The sequence below is a fragment of the Cynoglossus semilaevis genome, chromosome Z, assembly GCF_000523025.1.
Source record: "Cynoglossus semilaevis isolate Cse_v1.0 chromosome Z, Cse_v1.0, whole genome shotgun sequence".
NCBI lineage: Eukaryota > Metazoa > Chordata > Actinopteri > Pleuronectiformes > Cynoglossidae > Cynoglossus > Cynoglossus semilaevis.
In genome coordinates this window covers 11,051,419-11,071,577 of record NC_024328.1, presented here as the reverse complement: position 1 = coordinate 11,071,577, position 20,159 = coordinate 11,051,419, and the positions used below count along the sequence as shown (strand labels likewise).

Below are 20,159 nucleotides of genomic sequence, written 5' to 3'. Positions count from 1 at the left end.
TTGTATATTTGAAATTTTTTTTACTGTAGTGCATAAAACTCCTCTAACCTTTGTGCTCACGTTCAAACAGTCTTTGTTGCCAGAAGCTTCTGAATGGGGCGATACCCGTTCCTGGACCAATCAGGATACAAGGAGCCTGCTTGTCTTTGGGAAGCTGGAAGGATGGGGCACTGAAAGGGCAACATTAAAACACACATGTTAACGTCTGTCATTGTACATGACCAGAATACGCTCCTATACTCTTAGTACTGCAAGTAGTCGCAACAAAACCTCTCGGTGAAAATGTTCCACAGTGCTAACACTATAACTTAGAAGCAGAAGTTTGAGGAGTGGAGGGAATTGAAAAGTACCACAGTTAGTCAAAAAGTTAGTCAAAAAGAGACATGTCTTGACTTGTCATAACATGTCATAACTTTTCTAAAGTCTCCCACTGGTTAAAAACGATTTAGCGTTAAAATTTTGTGAAGTGTCGCATGGCGTGATGCAGTTTTAATACCTCGGAAAAGAACAAAATTTAAATCAAACGAAATATAAATTTTTTATCCACACTTCCGTGACAAACCTGTCAAAATTAGTTACGCTTTGTAAAGAGTTCGAATTTAGTGTGTCTGATTTTTCTTTTTTGACTTTGTTCGAAGTGGAAAAACATTTCAAAGTAACTGCTCTAACAAGAGGTTGACAATACAAGAGAGTTTCAAATAAAAAAAATCTCATGGTAGAGAAGGGTAGAAAAAGCGTGTATGAGTAATAAGTATCTAAGTATATATATATATATATATATTACGAGCGTCTCGACATTCAAGCATTCCGAGATACGAGCAAGCCTTTGAGCCAATTTCTGCTTTGAGATTCAGGTAAAGATTTGAGATACAAGTAGGCTTACAGACGCCAAGCACTCAGCCTCACTCGTTCACTTCACGTGTTCGACGACTTTTGTACGCATCTCCTGTGGGTCTTCTGTATTGTGTTTGTGTTATCTATGTGATCTTCTCTCTATTTTGCGCATTATTCTTCATAATAGTGATGAGTCCTAAGAGAGTGAGTGGTAAGGTTGGTGGTGAGAAGAAGAAACGCATGATGACCATGGAAATAACATACTCAACTTATAGTCCAAGGTATAATAACCCTGTCTATAGCACCCCCTGCAGGAGCTTCCATTCAAAAATACAGTAGTTTTCATTTTAAAATTTGCTTATCTGTCCTTGTCTTTCCACCTCCCTTTCTCTATCTTTCTCATTTTTTATCCATGGGTATCATCCATTGTCAGGCCCTTTGACCTTTACAGCTGCTTGGTGACTGCGACAGCTTTTGTCCAACATATCCTGGATCTGTACTCAGTTTATCTGTGATCTGCGTCCTTGGAGGCAAACCAGCAACTCTAAGAGTGACTGACTACATTGTATTGTCAGTAAATGTGTCCGAATATTCCGTGGCAGGGACCAGCCAGTTGCTTAGTAACAGAGACGGTGGAACGACAACAATGAAGAGTTAGAGGTTTTCTGTTAGTCCAATTCTTGTTAACGCGGGACCTGAAAAGAGAAGACTGCTCTCAAAGACTCTCGCGTCTTATTAGCACATCTTTTTGTTTTACCTGGTAGCCTGCTACTGTATCTTTTTGTACTGCTTTATTTATTTTTTGCTTTAGTGACAGTTGTTTTTCTTCACATTGTTGCTGACAAAACATTCACTTCTCAAGGATCCAGATTGTCCATTTTTGCAAATAGTATCCGTTTTGCTCCTCCTTGTTCAGTGTCTGTTTTTGCTGAGCTATTGGTTGTTAGCTTCTCAGGTTAGCATTTCAGATTTGCTCTTTAATTGTCAAACACACGACAGTGCTCTGCAGACCCTTCCGGGGAATTCTCTGAGAAAAGAGATTGCGATACATACCTTCGGACAAAACACGGCACCATCTCTCCTTTCTCTATCCTGTTGAGCCACGAAGAGCACACTCCATGGTGGAGAGGTCCAGCGCCATCTGAAACAGACAGTTACAATAAAATACACTTTGTTCCTGTAGTCTTTCCTGTTCCTCTGCTTCTGTTTCAGAGCGTTAAAGACATGAATGTGTGTGTGTGTGTGTGTTGAGAGGATGTGTGTGTTTTCCAGGGCCAGGCCAATTTCGACACTTTTGCTCTCTAAAAGGGAAATTACAGTAATTCACCATTCCCTTGTACAATCATGCTAACCTACTTGAAATAAGCATTCCATGTGTGAGAGGGAAATAATAGTCACCGTTGATGATCTATTGGCTGAGAAAAGTGGATGCTTATTGCAGAGGTGGGGGACCATATAATACACAACGTACGTACTCTATATGCAGATGACACACTGCAATTCCCACATATTTTTAATTTAAAAAAAATCAAATTCGGGCAACTACTGTTCATCATCGTGTTTGGTAGCTCGTTATTCTCTGTCCATTTACCTAGTTTGCGAAATGCAAGATAATGTTTGGTAGGAGTCACAAGGTGTGCCTCACAAGGAGGTCCTTACCTTTGGCTCGATAGGAAACTACAGCGACCGTGAGGTGAATCTCTCCTGGGTGTAGGTCAGGAGAAGAGCTGATTGAATAATAGCGAGGCTGTAGCAGAGGCAGCTGGGTCAACAGCAGAGTGGACGGCATCTGGATGGAGGGAAACTCCTCCATCACCTCCACCAGGGTTGGGTTGTTGTACCACTTCCACTCCTCGTATTCCTGCAAACCCTGAGAGGAGAAACAGGACGGATGCACATTTGTGTTTTGAATTTTGCTTAATTCCATTTAATAGACAGTTGCTCATTTATTTTTCAAGTGTTTTTAATTTGTTTTTTTGTTATGCACGGTGGTCTAAAAAAAAAGTACCGTTGAGCTTAAGAGACCTACGTTATCAGCGAGCATAACAACAGGAAATCAGCGGAGGAGGACTTTCACTTTTAGACCTGTAAACATGTCTGACTCAAAAACAGGAGGCGGCCACAGACAGAACACTTCACCAAACCCCATTTTTATTTTTTTAATTAATGGAGTTTTGTTTTTGTTTTGTTTTTTCATAAAAAAAATAATTGCAAACTCATACATCCTTACGTGTGGTTGGTTAATTTGTTTGTTTGGTTTGTTAAACTGTTTATTGTTAAGGTGCTTCAAACAACAGGACTCCTCATCTGCATCCAGTGGTTAATTAGTATCTCCAAAATAAAAGTGCAGAAAAATAATTTGTCTTTTTTAAGGCTCAGTCTGCAATTTCCTTCTCTCCACATGTCAGTCATGATAAACAAAGCGGCAGATGGGGTTTGGTGAAGTGCTGTGTCTGTGGCCGCCTCCTGTTTTTGAGTCAGATATGTTTACAGGTCTAAAAGTGAAAGTCCTCTGATTCCTGTTGTTGTGCTCGCTGATTTTTTTTTTTTTTTTTGTCAGAGAGCTTTTCACTAAAAATTTGATTATTTACCCCATTTTAAAGTTTACTATGGATTTGCTTCCATAATAAAATGATTAGAAAAGTCAGAGAAACACAATTCTATATTCATGAAACATGGTCAAGATTTAGCACATAAAAAAAAAATCTAATCTGCAGTGCCCCTTTCTACTCTACTGTGTCTTCTTCCAAAAATTCAGAAGTCTGTATGGAAATACAGCATGAGTCACTTCCCTGGCCTTTTCCATGGCCTTTTCCATGTGTTGACAAAAATGAAGATTGAGCTCTGGGAGGCGCTGTAAAGTAAGATTGACTATGGGTTAGAAAGAGCGACAGTTTTAATTTGGCACTAGCCGTACAGTCTTACTCCTTAACTCCATTGATGCGGAGTGGATCAAAACAACTCACAGTCCCATATCAAGTTAGCAAACGTGATGATTGTGTTGATTGCCCATCCATCCATCCATTTTCATCCGCTTATCCGTTACCGGGTCGCGGGGGCAGCAGTCGCCACCCAAATCACATTGCACCATACCAAACCTTCCTGCGGGTGGTGAGTCCACTGGAAGGTACCAACCGCCCTAACCGGGATTCGAACTTGCCCAGGAGGTGAACCCTGGGGTTCCACACCAATGACAGAGACAGTGCCTCTGGGCCAAAGCGCCACTGTGTTGATTGCTGTTGAGCATAAAGCTTATACTGGCTACAGATATTCAATGCCCAAACACTGGGTCTCTGACCTTCAGTGGGCTGTTGGTTCCTTGATACCATACCACAGCTAGATTTTTAAAAAATATCTTTCTTTGCTAATTGCAAAGTACCTCAAAGAAGGGAAAAGGTGAGTATCCAAATTGCAAGAAATTTAAATTCAAGTATGACTCAGAGGCTTAACGCAATGTATCATAAATCATTGTGGTTTTCTTACACACCCTGACGTCGGGTGCATCAGAACATAATCTTACATAAAACTGGTACACCACCTCATTAGTTCATGGACAGTTCCAGAGCCAGTTTCAATGCGGTAGCATCGGAGGTCAAAGCACCTCAGTCCTTAAGGTCAGTATTTCAGTATTTGTTATAACCCAGAGAGATTGTGAGTGGGATTACCTTACTGAGGACCTCTAGTTTCTTCTTCTCTTTATCATTAGTTGCCAGAGCAGCAAATTGCTGCAGGAGCACAGGGCTTGGTGGGGTGGTGATGTCCAGGAAGTACTGGAAGGCTTGGTCGATGGTGCAGGGAGGAATACGAGATTCTTTCGTCCAGTTACTGATCACACCTGTAAAAAGTGAAGTCAAAGAGGCATTAGCAACAAAAAACATGAGTAAACAAGAAAAGTATTTTATCAGTATTTAAACTTCTCTTCTCTGGATTTGAGGGCTACTCAATGAGCTTTACAAGACAGTTTCATTTGGACCCTTCCACAAATATTTAAAAAGAACCCTTCACTCACACTTGTATCTTCATATCGTGACTTCATATGCAGTTTTTTTTGCATGATACAAGAGACCAGGGGGAGACTTGGGGATTATCAAATCTTGCCCAGGAACCTAGTAAATCTTGTGTCCTTAAGATTTGGAGATAGCTGCTCTTTCTCAGAAGAATGGCCATACCACAAGGTCCATGTTCACAATGTTCACTGTGGAACATTCTCTTAAAATAGTACGAGAGCATGTTTTCAGGAGTTGATGGAAAGATTTTCAGTTTTGTCACTGACACCTGACAAGACTAAAATTAAATAGGAGGTAGGAGTTGGGAAAGCTGTGAAAGGTTTATGGTAACAAACTGTGTAACTTACTATCTACACTTACCACGGCCACTTAAGTGAATGATATGAAGATGGTGTTGCCCAAAAAACAAATTACAATACAGACCATCCTACGCTACCTTCACTATTGTATATATATATATATATATATATATATATACACATATATACATCATTACGAGCAGTGGTAGTTAACAGTCTTTCTTTGCTACACTTAGGGCAATGGTGACTGGGTAGTTAAGGTCTTTGGTCTGGACAGTTAGAGGTTTGAGTCCACCAGCTGCCAAGTTACCACTGAGGTGCTCTGAGCACGGCACTGTCCCCAGGTGCTTAAGCTGGGTAAAATACAGAGGTCACATTTCGTTGTGTGCATTGGTGTGCTGTGTCACAATGACAAAGATCATGATAGTTCACTTTCATTTAATTTCACTTTTAGTTAGTGTTAAGATTGCGAATAAATATCTTTTTGTTTCCAAAGATTTCACCTGAGACCACTAGACACAGAATCCCCCTCCTCCAACCCCATACTGCACACTTTAATAATGCTTGTGACCCTGGAGCGCTCACACAAGTATGAGCCATCTAATTTCATGTAACTAGTGTGACTTAGCTAATAGCATCACTTACCCAGTGCCGTATTCCTTTGCTCCAGGAACTCAACTTTGATTAGCTGATTGACAGGTGGAGCATCCTCCAATTTATCTATGAGATTCATAACCAGGTCCTCGTTGTTGCCGGGAAAGATGCCCAGATGGTCGCCGGGCTGGTAGCTAAGCTTGTCGTGGTTGTTTGTGTGCAGTCGCACAAATATGGTAGAGCGACTAAAAAAGAGATAATGGATGAAGTGCAACATTTTCAGTCTGCTCCATCGAGTGCATACACACACAATACAAATCTACATGGAGCATGTTATGTGTATATTCTCTGTGTACTCACTTAGATTTGGAACTTTGTAGATTTTGTGATTCCAGCATCTTTGCTGCATAAACTCTCTTCTTGTGAATTACGTGTAATGCTGTTAACAGGAGAATCAGAATCAAAACAAATTCTTGACACTTCGGTATCAATTGAACAGTTGTTCACTACTGTACATTATTATATACATTCATGATTTTTGGTACAACCCATAGATTTAGTACAACAATATTTTCTGTTTTGGACGTTGTTTGTTTTGGGGCAATTGCAGGTCACAAGGCCTTGGACCAAGACTTGACTGGAGATGTATGTGGTACCATGTCACACATTTACCCGTCAAACTTAAGATCAGGAATAAAAATGCTGTATAGTTGAAATCTGAGGAAAACCTGGGTGATCAATTGAGGGGTTTAAAACCCTAAATACTTTTATCCAGGTATTGGTTATAACAGGAAAGTGTAAATCTTTCAAGAAATCAGCAACAAATAAACTTGTCATGTAATAAAACCTTGGAACAGGAGGTCATGATTTTAACCTTGCCATTGTTTGTTACTTCATTTACCTTGTGTAAGCACCGGTGCCTCTGCTGTGTACGTCAAGCGGAACTTGCTTTTCTTCCAGCTGCGATCATTGCTAATCAAAGAGTCATTGGCTTTCTCAATGTTGACGTCATCGCCAACACAAAAGACGTCGCAGGCAGCCTTAAGTTTGAACAAAGATAAAGCGTGCTAAAAAGAGAAGAGTAACAGTTCTTTAATACTCTCAGTTGACCCAGCCGTGGAGTAAAATGTCTTTGGAAAGAACCCAACTCCAGTACTACCTTAACCAGAAGTGAGTAGTTGATTTTGCTTTGATTCGGGTTGTCGTTGTGAAAGAGAAATCAAATCATTGAATCATCAATCAAGTCACAGACATGTCACTTATAAAAGGGTAAGTCAAATGTTCTAAGAAAATATATTTTTCAATATACTGAGTCTGAATTTGAGTCTAAACACTTTTGGGTGTGCCGTTTCCACTATGGAATGTCTTCGTTGTAGTCAGTTTTGGGAAAAGAAAACAATGAGATGGAGCTACATCAGAATAAATATATGGTATATCAAAATATATGGTTTGCTTTAGTTGAAAAAATGTTACTTGCCGATTCAACCTAATCAAATAAAGACACATCTAAAGATGTTTAATTATTCAAATCACAAACCTTTCTCTAATTAAAATACCTGTCTTAGAACATTTTGTCTTAGCCTTAGTGACATTCAAAGAGCCAAGCCCAAAGAGCTCCCAGCCCACCAATCAGACCTTGAAAACCTTCTTGGCCCATGTTCTAAAAGACTCCTCTTGACCACACAGCTCATCTCCTTCGCCCATGCGTAGGATGCGTTCTCCCCCCAGCTCTTCAAACAGCGTGTCCACAGCGTGCGCAAAGGCGCAGAAGTGTGGGTAGGCCCTGGAGCCAAGGCCAAACACTGAGAACCTTAGAAGAGGCAAACACAAGGTAAGTGAAATAGACAGTGGTAATAGAAAACACACACACTCCTGCAGAAAAACTGTCATAAAAACTTTAAAAAAAAAAACAACTTGTCTTTTACCCACTCAAGTGAATTTTACACTGTAAATGGCACTGCAAAAATATAACATTCTAAACAGAAGCACATTTCTTAAATTTACACCAGGTTATACAAATGCATAACAAAGATAATTTCTAAGGTTTAGTGTAGATCGTGATCATGATATCCAGGTAGAGTACCAGGGATTTAAGTCTTACATGCCGGTCACAAGCTTCAGTTGAAAATAATAAGAATCTTCTTCTTTTTCTTTCGGCTTTGTCCCTTTTTTTTTTCAGGGGTTGCCACAGCAGATCATTGATTTCCATCTCTCCCTGTTCTCTGTATCTTCTACTCTGACTCCAACTATCTGCATGTCCTCCCTCACTACATCCATATATCTCCTCTCTTTCTCCTACCTGGTAGCTCCATCTCTAACATTCTTCTACCAATGTATCCACTGTCCCTCCTCTGCACATGTCCAAACCATCTCAATCTGGCTTCTCTAGCTTTTTCTCCAAACCTTCCTGTCTGTGTTGTCCCTCTAATGACCTCATTCCTGATCCTGTCCATTCTTGTCACTCCTAAAGAGAATCTTAGCATCTTTAACTCTGCCACCTCCAGCTCCGCCTCCTGTCTTCTGCCTATTGCTTGAAAATAATAAGAATAATTCCTGCATCTGAAGGCCAAAGTGAGAAGCAGCTGGATTTGCGTGAGAATGGAATCAGATATTCAATGCCACTTCTGCAGAAAAGGATTGGTTGAACTTTAGGAAAGCAAACCAATTCATACCTGCAGGAGTAATTTTATTACCAATTCATTAAACTCACCTCAACATGCCTGTACAACCTGTAGTCCAAAGATGGAGGATTGATCTGTAGTTTTTGGAGCTAGTACCTAAAATTCCTGGATGATTTTAAGAGTACCCACTGCTCCACAGGGGGATTGGTTAATGTAAAGCATCAAAGTTCTTGTGTTTACGTGTATGTATATCTACAATAAGTAATAAAGCTGATTTGTCTTTTTGTCACTTCTGTAGACAGTACCTACAACAATGCCGTTTTATAGGTTCTCTGGGTTAGCCCTTTAAGTAAACTACTGCTGAAAAAAAGATTAAATATCAAAATGTCAGAATATCAATGAGGTGAACTGAGCATACCACCGCCCCCACATACTGGGTGTGCGGTGGTATGTTGTGTCACAATGACAGGGGATTCAGTTTCACTTCACTGTCACCCAGTATTAAATGCATTTGAAGGAAGTGAAAATATAGAAAGTGACTGGTCCAAATGAAGCATTAATTATTGACTTGGTCTGGTGTCACTTACCGGACATTAGCAAGTGGTCCAGTGCTTTCAAAGTTTGTTCTGGCCTCTGGTTCATCACTTGAAGACTTGCGGGTGTCTGAATAGGACGACACGCTGTTGAACCGGATCTTGTAGCTCCTGGATGACAAGTTCGAAAAAGGAGAACAGTGTTTATAATGATTTAAATTCAACCACCAAACAGGCTAGGGGAATGAACTTACTTCCTATCTTCTGTGCTGTTTGTTGTTGGATGTCGCATCTCCATTAAAGCCCCTCCAAATTTCTAAAAAAAGATTTTATTTAAAAATGTAATTTCCATATATTATGTAACTTGACAAACATGATGCTAAATATTATGGATGTCAGATAGTATCGGTTATTATCAGCCAGTATTAGCATTATTATGTAATATCAATAACAATTGTTACTGTTTTAAAAGAGAACCCGATAACGTAGTCCCTGAGTTTGATGTAACCTTAAAAAAAAAAACAGAATGGAATGTGTCCTAATATTGATGTTGTTTTACATTGCAATCGGAAATGAAGTGTATCGGCATATCGGTAAAAAGTTAATATCGGACATCTCTACTAAATATAACACGCAAACCTGCAAGAGTTGGTGCACTACCTAAAAAAAACATATAGTACCTCTCCATTTTCGGGCGGATCACCGTTCCCAAATGTGCTGGTGACCACCAACACCAGGGTCTCATGCTCCAGGTGGACCACGTCATAGTCGTCCATTGACATGACCTGCAGACAAAAAGGGCACCATGCCAAGCTATTCACAGCCTCCACTTGCCTAGCATTTTTTTTTTACCTCCATCTTGACGCCACGATGCACATTTCTGGTGACAAAAAGCTTTAGAATGTTAATTAGGGCTGAACACATACCCCTTGGCAGGAGAAGGGGGAGGAGGCTGTAATTGACCACTCCATCCTAACCTCTAACAAGATGATAATATGCTGCCGCCTCACAGTGTGAATCCATGATGCATACCATTTAACACGATGGTGTTTGTCATCCACGGGTTGCACTCCTATTTTATGCACGCACCAATTCACACACTATGATATACAACCAAAGGCATAAAAAAACACAGCATTAAAATTTGCCCCAGGCGTCAGCATCTGCCCTGCAATGTATTTACACACACCCACTCCCAGTGACACACATCCCCACAGTCGCATGCACAAATCTCTCCTCTGAAGGGACAATAAGATACAACCGGGAGGGAAAACATGGGAATGATTTGCTTTTCTCTGTCTTTTTATAAACAGATTTTCGAACCCAGGGGAGGTGCAGGATCTCTTAAACAACTGCTCTGCTCAAAGCTTCCACGCTCAAATCTTCCCTCTGACCTGCAGCACTTCAGTTCGTGAGAACTGCAAAGGAAGATGTGACAAAAGACACACTTTCCTTTTCTACCCACTCGTCGCCTCTGCTCTAGCTGGCGTCGGCTCGACTTCGTCAGCTAGAGAGAAGGTGGTTTATAAGGATGATCTCTTTGAGTAACCCCCTTTTTCCAATAATAAAGCTCAAGATACGAACTCGTAACTCAAGGTTTGATTCCGTAGCGTACCTTACACATACACTACGTAGCTTACATAAACTTCAAATTAATCTAACTTAACTTAGCTTACATTTTTACAGAGAAAATCACGTGGATAACGCAAACACAATATCGCGGAAGATGCGTACCGAAGTCGCCAAACCTGTGAAGTGAACGAGTGAGGCGGCGTGGGCTGCTCCGAGTGCTCGGCCACCTAGCGTTGGTACAAATCTGTACCTCAAAGAAAAAAATTGGCTTGCGCGTATCTTGGAATACTCGTATGTTGAGATGCTCGTATCTTGAGGTTCCACTGCAGCAATAATAATAATGGTGACCCTTATTTGTCCCACAATAGGGAAATTTGTGAGTCTTCGCAACCAACACAGGCTGCCACAGGAGGCGCCATATGTGGTGCCTCTGGGAATCAAATCCAGGACTCTCTGCTCTCTGCTTGCAAGAGCAGGTGTGTTAACCGTCACACTATGGAAGCACTATTACTGCTGGTATGGCAACACATCAGGTGCTGGTCAGATAGAATGATGCAAAGTGAATGCAAGTGTACCTTAGGGTCAAACGCGTGCTTGAAGATTTCACACAGCGTGTTGGCGTAATCTTGTGATTTCCCCGTCTCTGTGGCATAAAGTATGGTGGCCTTCACCCTCTTGGCCATTGCGTGGCCCATGAGTTTGGCTGAAAACTTCACAGCTCTGCATAAAGTAAAGAAGACGAAAAAATTTAAATAACTAAGCAAGTACACAAATCACTCTTGGACATCTGTTTGCCAGGCAGGTAACAAGTAAAGCACTTTGTACTGCCACTCAAACAACTGTGTTGTACTTTATCAGGAAGCCAACATTTTTGTCAGTGTGTAACAATTTTGATTACCTAGCTTATCTGATCCTTGAGGCAATTATATTATATTATACACAAACATGGTGATAACACAAGCACAAAGAGACAAAGCTCTGATTGCTCCCTGAGGGGTTGATTGGATGACTTTTACTGCTGAGAGCATCAGCTTTCTTTCCATGTGTCTAACTTTTGTCAGGAAGTGATCATTTGCGTGGCTTTAACTGATCCCACATGCAGCGTGTCTCTGTATCTAAGAACTCAAACATTTCCTTGTTCTTATGTACAATCACGATCAAATCATATCATCAAGTAAAAAAAAAGATATCACTTTATAAAAATCTGTTGAATGGACACTCACTTGGCGAGCTTCTTGAATCCAATAGCTCTTTTCTTGGTGGGAGTCCCATTGACTCCCTTCCACACGTGGGTATGCCAAGCATCAGGCTTTACCACAACAGAAAAAAAGGAAATATAGGTGAGATATTTTTAGACATTAAGATATGATAATGAAAATGGGAATTTTCCTGCATTTTTTCTTTTCTACAGTGAAGCCCTCTACGTATGTAGATTTTACTTGCGTTCAACCCAACCTTTCTTCCTTGACTTTGGGTGATGAATTCTGACTAATTACAGCTTTAATCAACCATATTGGCCAACCAATTTGTAAACATGAGAGTATGCCTTTAATGGGTGGTGATCTTCTTTCGCTAAAACACCAATTAACTTCTTCCCATGAATATCATTATCGTCATTACTGTAACCAATTTCAGCAAAAAAAATTCAATTCATACTCAGATAAAGAACCTCATACAGTACGATCTGAGGTCGTTTCATCTTGAAACGAGTAGGTTGGTCGTTTCTTTTCTTAATGTGCTAAAGGCATTGTTTCCCAAAGACTGGTTCGTGACCCTCAGGTGGGTTTGCAAGAGATTTCTCTTGGGGGTCATCTCGCATCATATTTTCCAGGAGTTTGTGAATAATGTCTATTAACTTGGATCGCAAAGGTTTGCGACTTTTAAAATATGGGTCCCCAAAAAAGACAGTTTGGGAAACACCGTGCTAAAGGATTCTTCTTTTTTAAAAGCAAGAAAAGATAGAGAAGCAGTAGCTCACATGTAGCTTATCATAGAGACAGAGAATATATAATATAATACAGGTGCGATTTATGATGAATTGGCCCACCTGGTACTCAAAGGAAGGTGTGAGGTGGTAGTTGAGCATTTCTTGGTGGAACACAGGTGTGATACTTCCTGACATGGAAGGAACAATCCACACCCAATCTCCAGGACAGCCACCACGCACACGGTACTCGTTCTCCATGTGCTTCATGAAAGACTCTGTGGCTGAGTGATGGTCGACTATGGTCACTTTGCAGGACTTAAAAAAAAGAGGAAAACCAATAAAAAAACTTAATTAATTATAGTAAATAACCATTGGCAACCACAAGTAACAGACTTTTTTGTGTTCTGTGGGAACTCCACACAGACATGTACCCATTTCCTTAAGCCTAACTATCACACATGATAGCCAATTAAAGCTAACCTAAAACTAAAACCTAACATACATTTTAAACCTTGAAAAAATATGGACCTGAAATATGTCCCCACAAACACAACGGTCCCAAAAACAGAGATGCTTATACAGGAAGGATCTCCCCACAAGTACTGCTACGCCATTAGAATAATAGTTCCTATTACTTATCTGATTTCAATGGCAGTGGAAACTAAACGGAACCTCTCCGCCTGAGTTAACTGCATTTTGCTATTACAAAAGTCTTGTGGTGCCCTCACCTGGAAACTGTGGAGAACGGCAATGTTTATCTCTACAAGCGCCTGGTCTTTCCAAAGGGAGGACGTTTTCCTTGTGTCCAGGTCCATTTTGATAGCAACATCCTGTAAGTAATAGGCATTAATGGTAGGTGTATATGCATTATTATCATCGTTATTATTATTATTGTTGTTGTTGTTATTATTATATGGTCATTTGACAGTGTGAAAACGTTAAAATAAGCCAAGACGACAAAGTCTGTAATAACGCTAATGAAGGATTTTGTGATAATCTAATTGATTAATTGTAATTATTAGCTGTGAAGGACACTGAATATCACAGATCAATACAAAGTACAGCCGTGTACTGTAAGGGCATAAACACCCGTTTGGTTGTAGTATCTAAGTAAACATTGTCATTTATATCAATACTGTAATTCATGTGCATCGAAGCACAGAGAGGCTTTTAATCAGCTTGTCTCTCTCAGTGTGCACAATAACAAACAGAATGGTTTCCTGATTGGATCATCTGGTAACACAGCACATGCTCCTCTTTGCACAAAGCCCAATCTGTGCGTCCTTCTCTCTCCCCCTTCTTCCAATCCTGCCTGTCACTGTATATTGGCAAGACACACTACCTCCAGAATGTTGTAGCGTGAGCTGTCACAAAAATCCCTCACACCGATCTCTGTGCCCATGTACCACCCACTGAAGGGGCAGCCAGTGAACTCCAGGCCACCAATATCGAGCATCATGTTGGAAACGGCAGGCAGACTGTACCATTTCAGGTCCAGGTCTTTGAACCACTCAAACCTGAGGAGGGGGAGCAAGAAGTGAGGACTGGAAACCACTGTCATGTCAGAGTACCTGAAAGCACCTTTAGTCTGCAAAACTGAGCCAGCAGAACACAAACTTACTTGTAACTCTATCCAGGACACGTGGTGACACTGCCTTCAATATATTATTTACAGAGCTAGATCTAATCTCATTTGATGAGATGTGTAGTGATCATAGTCTCTGGCAAACTGCTGCCAAAGCCAGGGCCCAGTCAGTGCAGGCTAGCAAGAAAAGAGATGCCAATTCTGTGTAAGTCTGGCATAGTGATCAGTGTGTCAGGGGATTCTGAAATGCTCGCTCTAGTAATGATGGCTCTCTCTCTGCATCTGTGTATGTTTTCATGAAGAGTAGCAGTAATACCGTACAGAAGCTTAATGCCTCACAGCTCCAGGGCATCATGGCTTACGTTCAACGACAACTATTTTCTCAAATATAAACACATTTGCATAAAACGGGACAAAGCCTCGCACCCCGCTATTCATGGTCACCATAAGAACTGGCACAGCAGCAGATGGGGGGTATTTCTAGATTATGTTATGAGAACATTATGATTGTAATAGATTCTATTAGAGCTCTGGCTCTACTTGCAAAGAAAGAAAAAAATACTGACAGATGATAACACTCCTGGTTGTGATCACACAATTATCTCACATTATTGGACAACTCTTGTGTATACTGCATTAGTGAGTGAAAAAAGACAGCACTTACTTTGGGTGTGTGATGGGCACCTCCAGGATGAGATCTTCAGGTATTTCGAACAGTTCAGGGTCATTCCCATTGGCTTGCAGCAGTAGAGGCAGGACATCAAAACGTGTCTTTGGGGGTTTCCATCCCAGCTGTAGGCAGATCTGCAGAGATTGAAAGCCACAATTCACCCACATGCACTTATTCTCCACATGAATATGGTATCCTTAGAAAAAAAAAACACCTATAGATACTCTCGGTACCTCTGTAAATTCAACGTTGGCAGGGTCGCCCAGAATTCTTCCATCAGGCTGTTTGTAGCCCGCATAGCGAATCAGCTGAGAGTTCCAAACTCGAAAATCATGTTTGCCATCTGTCCTCTGTGGAAATATTGTAATGGCTGATCTGCAAAACACAAACAAAAAATAATAATTACAATAGCTATTGAACCTATTTACAATTTTTATATCTGTTTAAGTCACTTTTATTCTGCGGTGAAATCCAAGCACACTTGTCTCTGTGCATACTTCAAAGAAACTGTGCAACAATGCACAGCAGTACATGATCTATATGAATATGTAAGTATGATAATCAACAAAGATGCTAACAGATGGTTGGAATTATGCACGTCATCTGCCTAAAGGGATTTATCAAGACTATGTCAAACGACGCATACGGCAGTGGGTGCCGCAGCTAAGCTACTTTTAGCCAACTTCCCATCTCATCTGTGTTGTAGTGTCACGTCCATTTAGAAGTGTTAATTCTGCTAAGCTGGTTGTAGAGTCACTGTGAGGTTAGAGCAGCTGGTGAGGATTGGATGCAGCCGTGCTCACAGTCAACAGCTGTAACAGCTGTAGTAATTGGGTTTTTTCAGTATAGTGTAGTAAAGTATTTTTGAAACTGTCCATGATTTTCTAGGTACTAGTAAGACAAACATTGACAGTAGGCTGCACAAAAGCCTGATTTTAAAAAGGAAATCCATAGGATTAAAATACTTACTGAAGGTCAAGTTTAAAAATGAGCCAATGAAAATCGAGCTGGGTCACTGTGACTCGATAATAATGAAACCTAACCCAATGTTAGGATCAAAGGCTAATCATTTTTGTCAACAGCTTATTTTTTAAAAATCTTTCTTCGTATACCTTCATACTGTATATGTGGCATAACCACTGTGTGAATTGTACTTTACAGTACTAACAAAGATCATGAGCCAGTGATATATTGACAGTAATGACAATGACAGTACTGTAAGCCACCCCAATGTGTACTTTTTGAAAATTAAAACATTTCTTGTAATGTACAAAAGAGTTTGGGAAACTTCTACATCTGAAGTATTTATGACAACTGAAACATAACTACTGAGTCTCTTTCAGCTTTTTCCCTTCATCAGCAGTTGCCACAGCAGTAGTCAGCGTAGTAATTTGGCAAAGATGTACACCAGATGTCCTTCCTGAGACAACTCTCAGGTAGAATAGGAGCCCATAACCTATCGCATGGCAGGCAAGAATCCTCACAGAATATCAATAGGAAATAAAAATTCTAGGGCTGTCAAACAATTACAGTACATTTTTTTGAAAGAAATAAAAAACATAACAAAAGTAGATGTCCGTCTGCTAAATGATAGAATTGCAAAAGTATAACGTAAAATGTTGCTTTGTGGAAATGTTGGATTGTAGCCTTTAATGTGCATCTTGAGATTGACTTGATGCCAGAGTCATGAGTTGCTTTAGAAACGCCCGTGAAGTGGTTGTCATCAACAATATTAATCAGTCAACGGTCCCTCACAATCCATTTAACATTTGTGTCAGTCATAGACTTTACTGACTGCCTTGCGGTCTGTGAGGCTGGTCCAACACAGGCCTCAGACCTGAAGTTGAAGCCTCCGAAAACACAAGCACTTGGTAATTTAAGTTCTGGGTTTAAAGGAAAACCTTCACCCACAAACGATAAAATATGCATCATCTGCGTATTTGCAATGGACGTAAAATTTTCTCAAAGACGAAGTCTTCTAACGACTGTTTACACTTGACCCCAACGGCCCACTCAACAGGGGAGAGTTGACGCAGCCTTATTCTTTGGAACTGAAGAAGCCTCTTGAATGAAAGATGAAACGTCTTCTTTTAGAAAAAAAATTCACGTCCAGTTGCCTAACAGAACTTTTCAACCTTGACCATGACCTGGATGACTGAGAATCTTCATAGACAATTGACATTTGGATTTTTTTTCTGATAAAATCTTTCAGCCCTCCTGCAGAAAATAAATCTGCAATCTTTTGGTTTGTTTACATATATAGAAATCTTTGACACTGACAAAAACCTGTTTTCAACTGTGTATCTGTATTCATCGTCCCGTTGGCTTTTAACAACATCTGTGCGTGAGCTGTCCCTTCGAAGGCCGGCTCAAAGTGTAGTAATGAGTGGGGAGCCATCCATCATCTCAGGAGTAAATATGCGATGTCACATGTGATTAGGACTTGGCAGAATGTAAGCGAGAGCTGTGCAGGTCTGACAAATGACTGCTTGTTAGCAAGGTCTGCCACTGTGCCAACAGGGCAGTGATTGGTGTCGTAACACTGACAGATAGACGGGCAGCAGACAGTGTCAGATACAGCGTTAAGAGACAGAGCGTGCGCTGACAGATGGGAGAGTGGGTCAAGTCTGAGTAGTCAGGGATGGAGAGGGCTGATGAGATTCATGAAGGGGACAGATGGGAAGAGGAATGAGAGGGATAGAACGGAGAAGACAAAAGAACTCGTACAAGGGGAAGAAAAAAAAACAGAAAGCAGATGCTAAGTACAGAGTAAAAAAGGGATTGTTTGTTTGTTTTTTTTTACCTCAGGTTGCCTTTGTTGGTTGCATATTTGATATGGTTACAGATGTAGTTGTACATTCCATGAGCTGTTGTGCAGTCTCTAGCATCAAACACCTGAGGAACAATTTAGAAAACACATACTCTTTAAGTCTTTCAAATGCAAATCTTTTTTTCTCATATACTGTAAAACAATGTCCAAAGTGAAGAATTTCCTTGAAATACTACAGGAATTATTTCACAATAATTAAAGAATCTTTTGAATTCCCTTATTGGTCCTACAATAGGGAAATTCAGTTCAAGACTTCAATTCACAAAACCTGCCACAGGGGGCGCCATTAAGTATGTGTGTAAGGCAGGTGTGATAACCGCTATATCAGGAGTCACCAATGTGGTGCTCAGGAGCACCTGATAGCTCTTGTGCCCATGTCGTATGTTCTGAAAATAAAACTAGTCAACAAGAGGTCCTCTTACCTCTTGTCAACCATCATATGTCCCACAACTAATTATTAGTAGCTCTTCATATTACTAAGTGCCCTTGAAGTAGCTCTCAGTTTCAAAAGGGTTGGTGACCCCTGCACTATACCATGGAACCACTGACCATGAGTTGATAACAGACAGAAATAAAGGGAACTGTAGCATGAAAAAATGGCGACTAAGAATTCATAAATCTACCTGAAAAGTAAGATGGTTTAAAAATACCAAATAACACTTTTCATGTCCCAGTCATTTCTTACTGCTGACAGTTCTGATAAATGATCGATGGAGCACTTTGCGTTACCTCCTCTTTGTGTGAAAAGGGCAATATAAATAGATTGATTTGAGCTGACTGACTGACTGACTGATGATTTGTCACAGCGTGGTATAACTCGCAGCGTCCGTGGTTTCATCGTCACCTGTCATTGTTATTGGCGCAAAAAATTATGCACATGAAGTTTCCCTGGTGCGTTGCATTATCTTTTGTGGATTTGTAACAGCGTGCATAGCTTTTAGCCTGGTCAAAGAAGTAAGACTCAAAGACGTGTCAAACCAATTTTCCTGTTTTTAATTTTCCTGTCTATTTCCTGTGAATTTGATAATCAGACCACAAAGTCTTCTGGGACTAACCTACTCGCACCGGTGTTAGCTTTTAGCATTAGCTACTATTCTCTTACCTGTAGCTTGGACCACTGGATCCTTCCTACACACCGGGCAGCATTTCTCCAGCCATGTTTGGCTCCATAAATCAGTTCAGTGTCCTTTAGCTGGTACGTTCCTGTAGTCTCGATGTCCTTGGTCACCTCCTCCAGTCTGTCTATGTGAGCCTTTGAGCTATGTCTGTTTGAAAAACAAGGATAACAGTTTATGGTTACTCACTACATTCTGGTCGTCTCTGTATTTCATCTCGTTCTTTATCTTTAGACACAGCAGGGTTAGCTCACCTCTTGATGGAGGAGTAGTACTGGTCTATGAAGTCTATGGCCAGCGTGAGTCGCTCCTCTTTGGTTCTGAGGTCATCTGGTTTGCGTACGAGATGGTTCGGCATCATCACCGATCCCAGGCATGCATTTTCTGGGCAGACTTGCACCTGATGACGCATGAGCAGTGAGATTTAAGGTGTGTTTTCTGTGCGTTTAATCATCAGGGCATTGACGACTCGAAGTCAATCAACATTGACAGAGGAGGAACTAGACAGATCTACACGTCGAGGAGCTATCAGTTGTTCAATCTGATCTCACTGAGATGCTCGTATCTAAAATCACTTTGTGACAGTTCCATCCTGCAGGACTGACAGCACCGAGATCCTCTGATCACGTAGCCACTAATTTTCTTCATTGTGAGCACCTGTTACAAATGATAGGCGGCTCGGTGTGTTCCTGTGTAAGTGCTCCTTACACGTGGAGTAACGTTGAGTGATTATGACTGTTGGTTCAGTCAACAGTAAAATATCAGTGTAAGTCAATCGGAGGTAAAGACTGTGTTGACACACTTCTGTCTTTTTCATGACTTTTGCAATGTAGGCATAAAGTATTAATGTGTAAAACTGGTAAAAATATATTACAAGAAGACGAGCCCGAACACCAACTTAAACCTAGTACTTAATAATAATAATACTACTAGTAGTACGCTAGTTAGCCCAGCCTTTAAAAAAAATGTTGAAACATTTACTGGTGTAGAAGCCAGGTGAAAGGTTTATGGTGTTAAATCAGGAAAGGCATCCTGTAGATAAAACTGTTGCAATTACAACATACGCGCTAACTTGACACGGCTAACCCTTCATGTCAGTTTTCAGGATGATTAGGTCATAATGCACGCCACAATAAATTTCTTAACAAAATGAGCTCCAAACGCCGAATGCATACAAAGCATCACATTAGTTTGATGATTTATTTTATAATGTCGTTCACACACGGCTGCTCTGAATGTTCATTAGGTCATTGAGGTATCTGGAAGGAAGGATCTTTGCAGAGGAAATACAGAGAAACAGATGCTGGAGAAATTGCTCATAGCTGGGAGCAGCCTTGTGTGGTCAGTTAAATATGATGAGAATTGAAGTCAGCTCTAACTCCGGCCTCTGGTAAATGCTCACTTCACTTTCTTTCGCAACAATTGAATGAGCGAAATCAGATGACAGAAATTATGGCAACGCCGTGCAGTTGACGCGGAGAATTGACAACGACCCCGACGTTGCTAAAATTGGCATGTCACACTGAACCGCCCACTTGTACTGTTCATACACACACCATGAGCTGGCGGTCC

General features: G+C 40.7%; 1 protein-coding gene across 2 annotated transcripts in view; it reads right to left on the bottom strand.

Moving 5' to 3' along the window:
* The window catches only part of nos1 (nitric oxide synthase 1 (neuronal)), a 35,160-nt gene that overhangs the window by 6,232 nt on the left and 8,769 nt on the right, over window positions 1–20,159 (bottom strand). For both annotated transcript variants that reach the window (XM_025053280.1, XM_025053279.1), the window contains exons 4-24: window positions 18,842–18,987; window positions 18,575–18,737; window positions 17,446–17,537; window positions 14,876–15,017; window positions 14,637–14,776; window positions 13,730–13,904; window positions 13,116–13,217; window positions 12,508–12,702; window positions 11,684–11,769; window positions 11,036–11,180; window positions 9,569–9,673; window positions 9,143–9,204; window positions 8,943–9,059; window positions 7,370–7,544; window positions 6,636–6,774; window positions 6,095–6,173; window positions 5,786–5,979; window positions 4,500–4,669; window positions 2,494–2,704; window positions 1,888–1,975; window positions 49–170 (exon numbers count right to left, since the gene is read on the bottom strand). In XM_025053280.1, coding sequence (XP_024909048.1) covers window positions 49–170; window positions 1,888–1,975; window positions 2,494–2,704; window positions 4,500–4,669; window positions 5,786–5,979; window positions 6,095–6,173; window positions 6,636–6,774; window positions 7,370–7,544; window positions 8,943–9,059; window positions 9,143–9,204; window positions 9,569–9,673; window positions 11,036–11,180; window positions 11,684–11,769; window positions 12,508–12,702; window positions 13,116–13,217; window positions 13,730–13,904; window positions 14,637–14,776; window positions 14,876–15,017; window positions 17,446–17,537; window positions 18,575–18,737; window positions 18,842–18,987 — 2,848 coding nt within the window. The remainder of the gene's footprint in view (window positions 1–48; window positions 171–1,887; window positions 1,976–2,493; window positions 2,705–4,499; window positions 4,670–5,785; window positions 5,980–6,094; window positions 6,174–6,635; window positions 6,775–7,369; window positions 7,545–8,942; window positions 9,060–9,142; window positions 9,205–9,568; window positions 9,674–11,035; window positions 11,181–11,683; window positions 11,770–12,507; window positions 12,703–13,115; window positions 13,218–13,729; window positions 13,905–14,636; window positions 14,777–14,875; window positions 15,018–17,445; window positions 17,538–18,574; window positions 18,738–18,841; window positions 18,988–20,159) is intronic.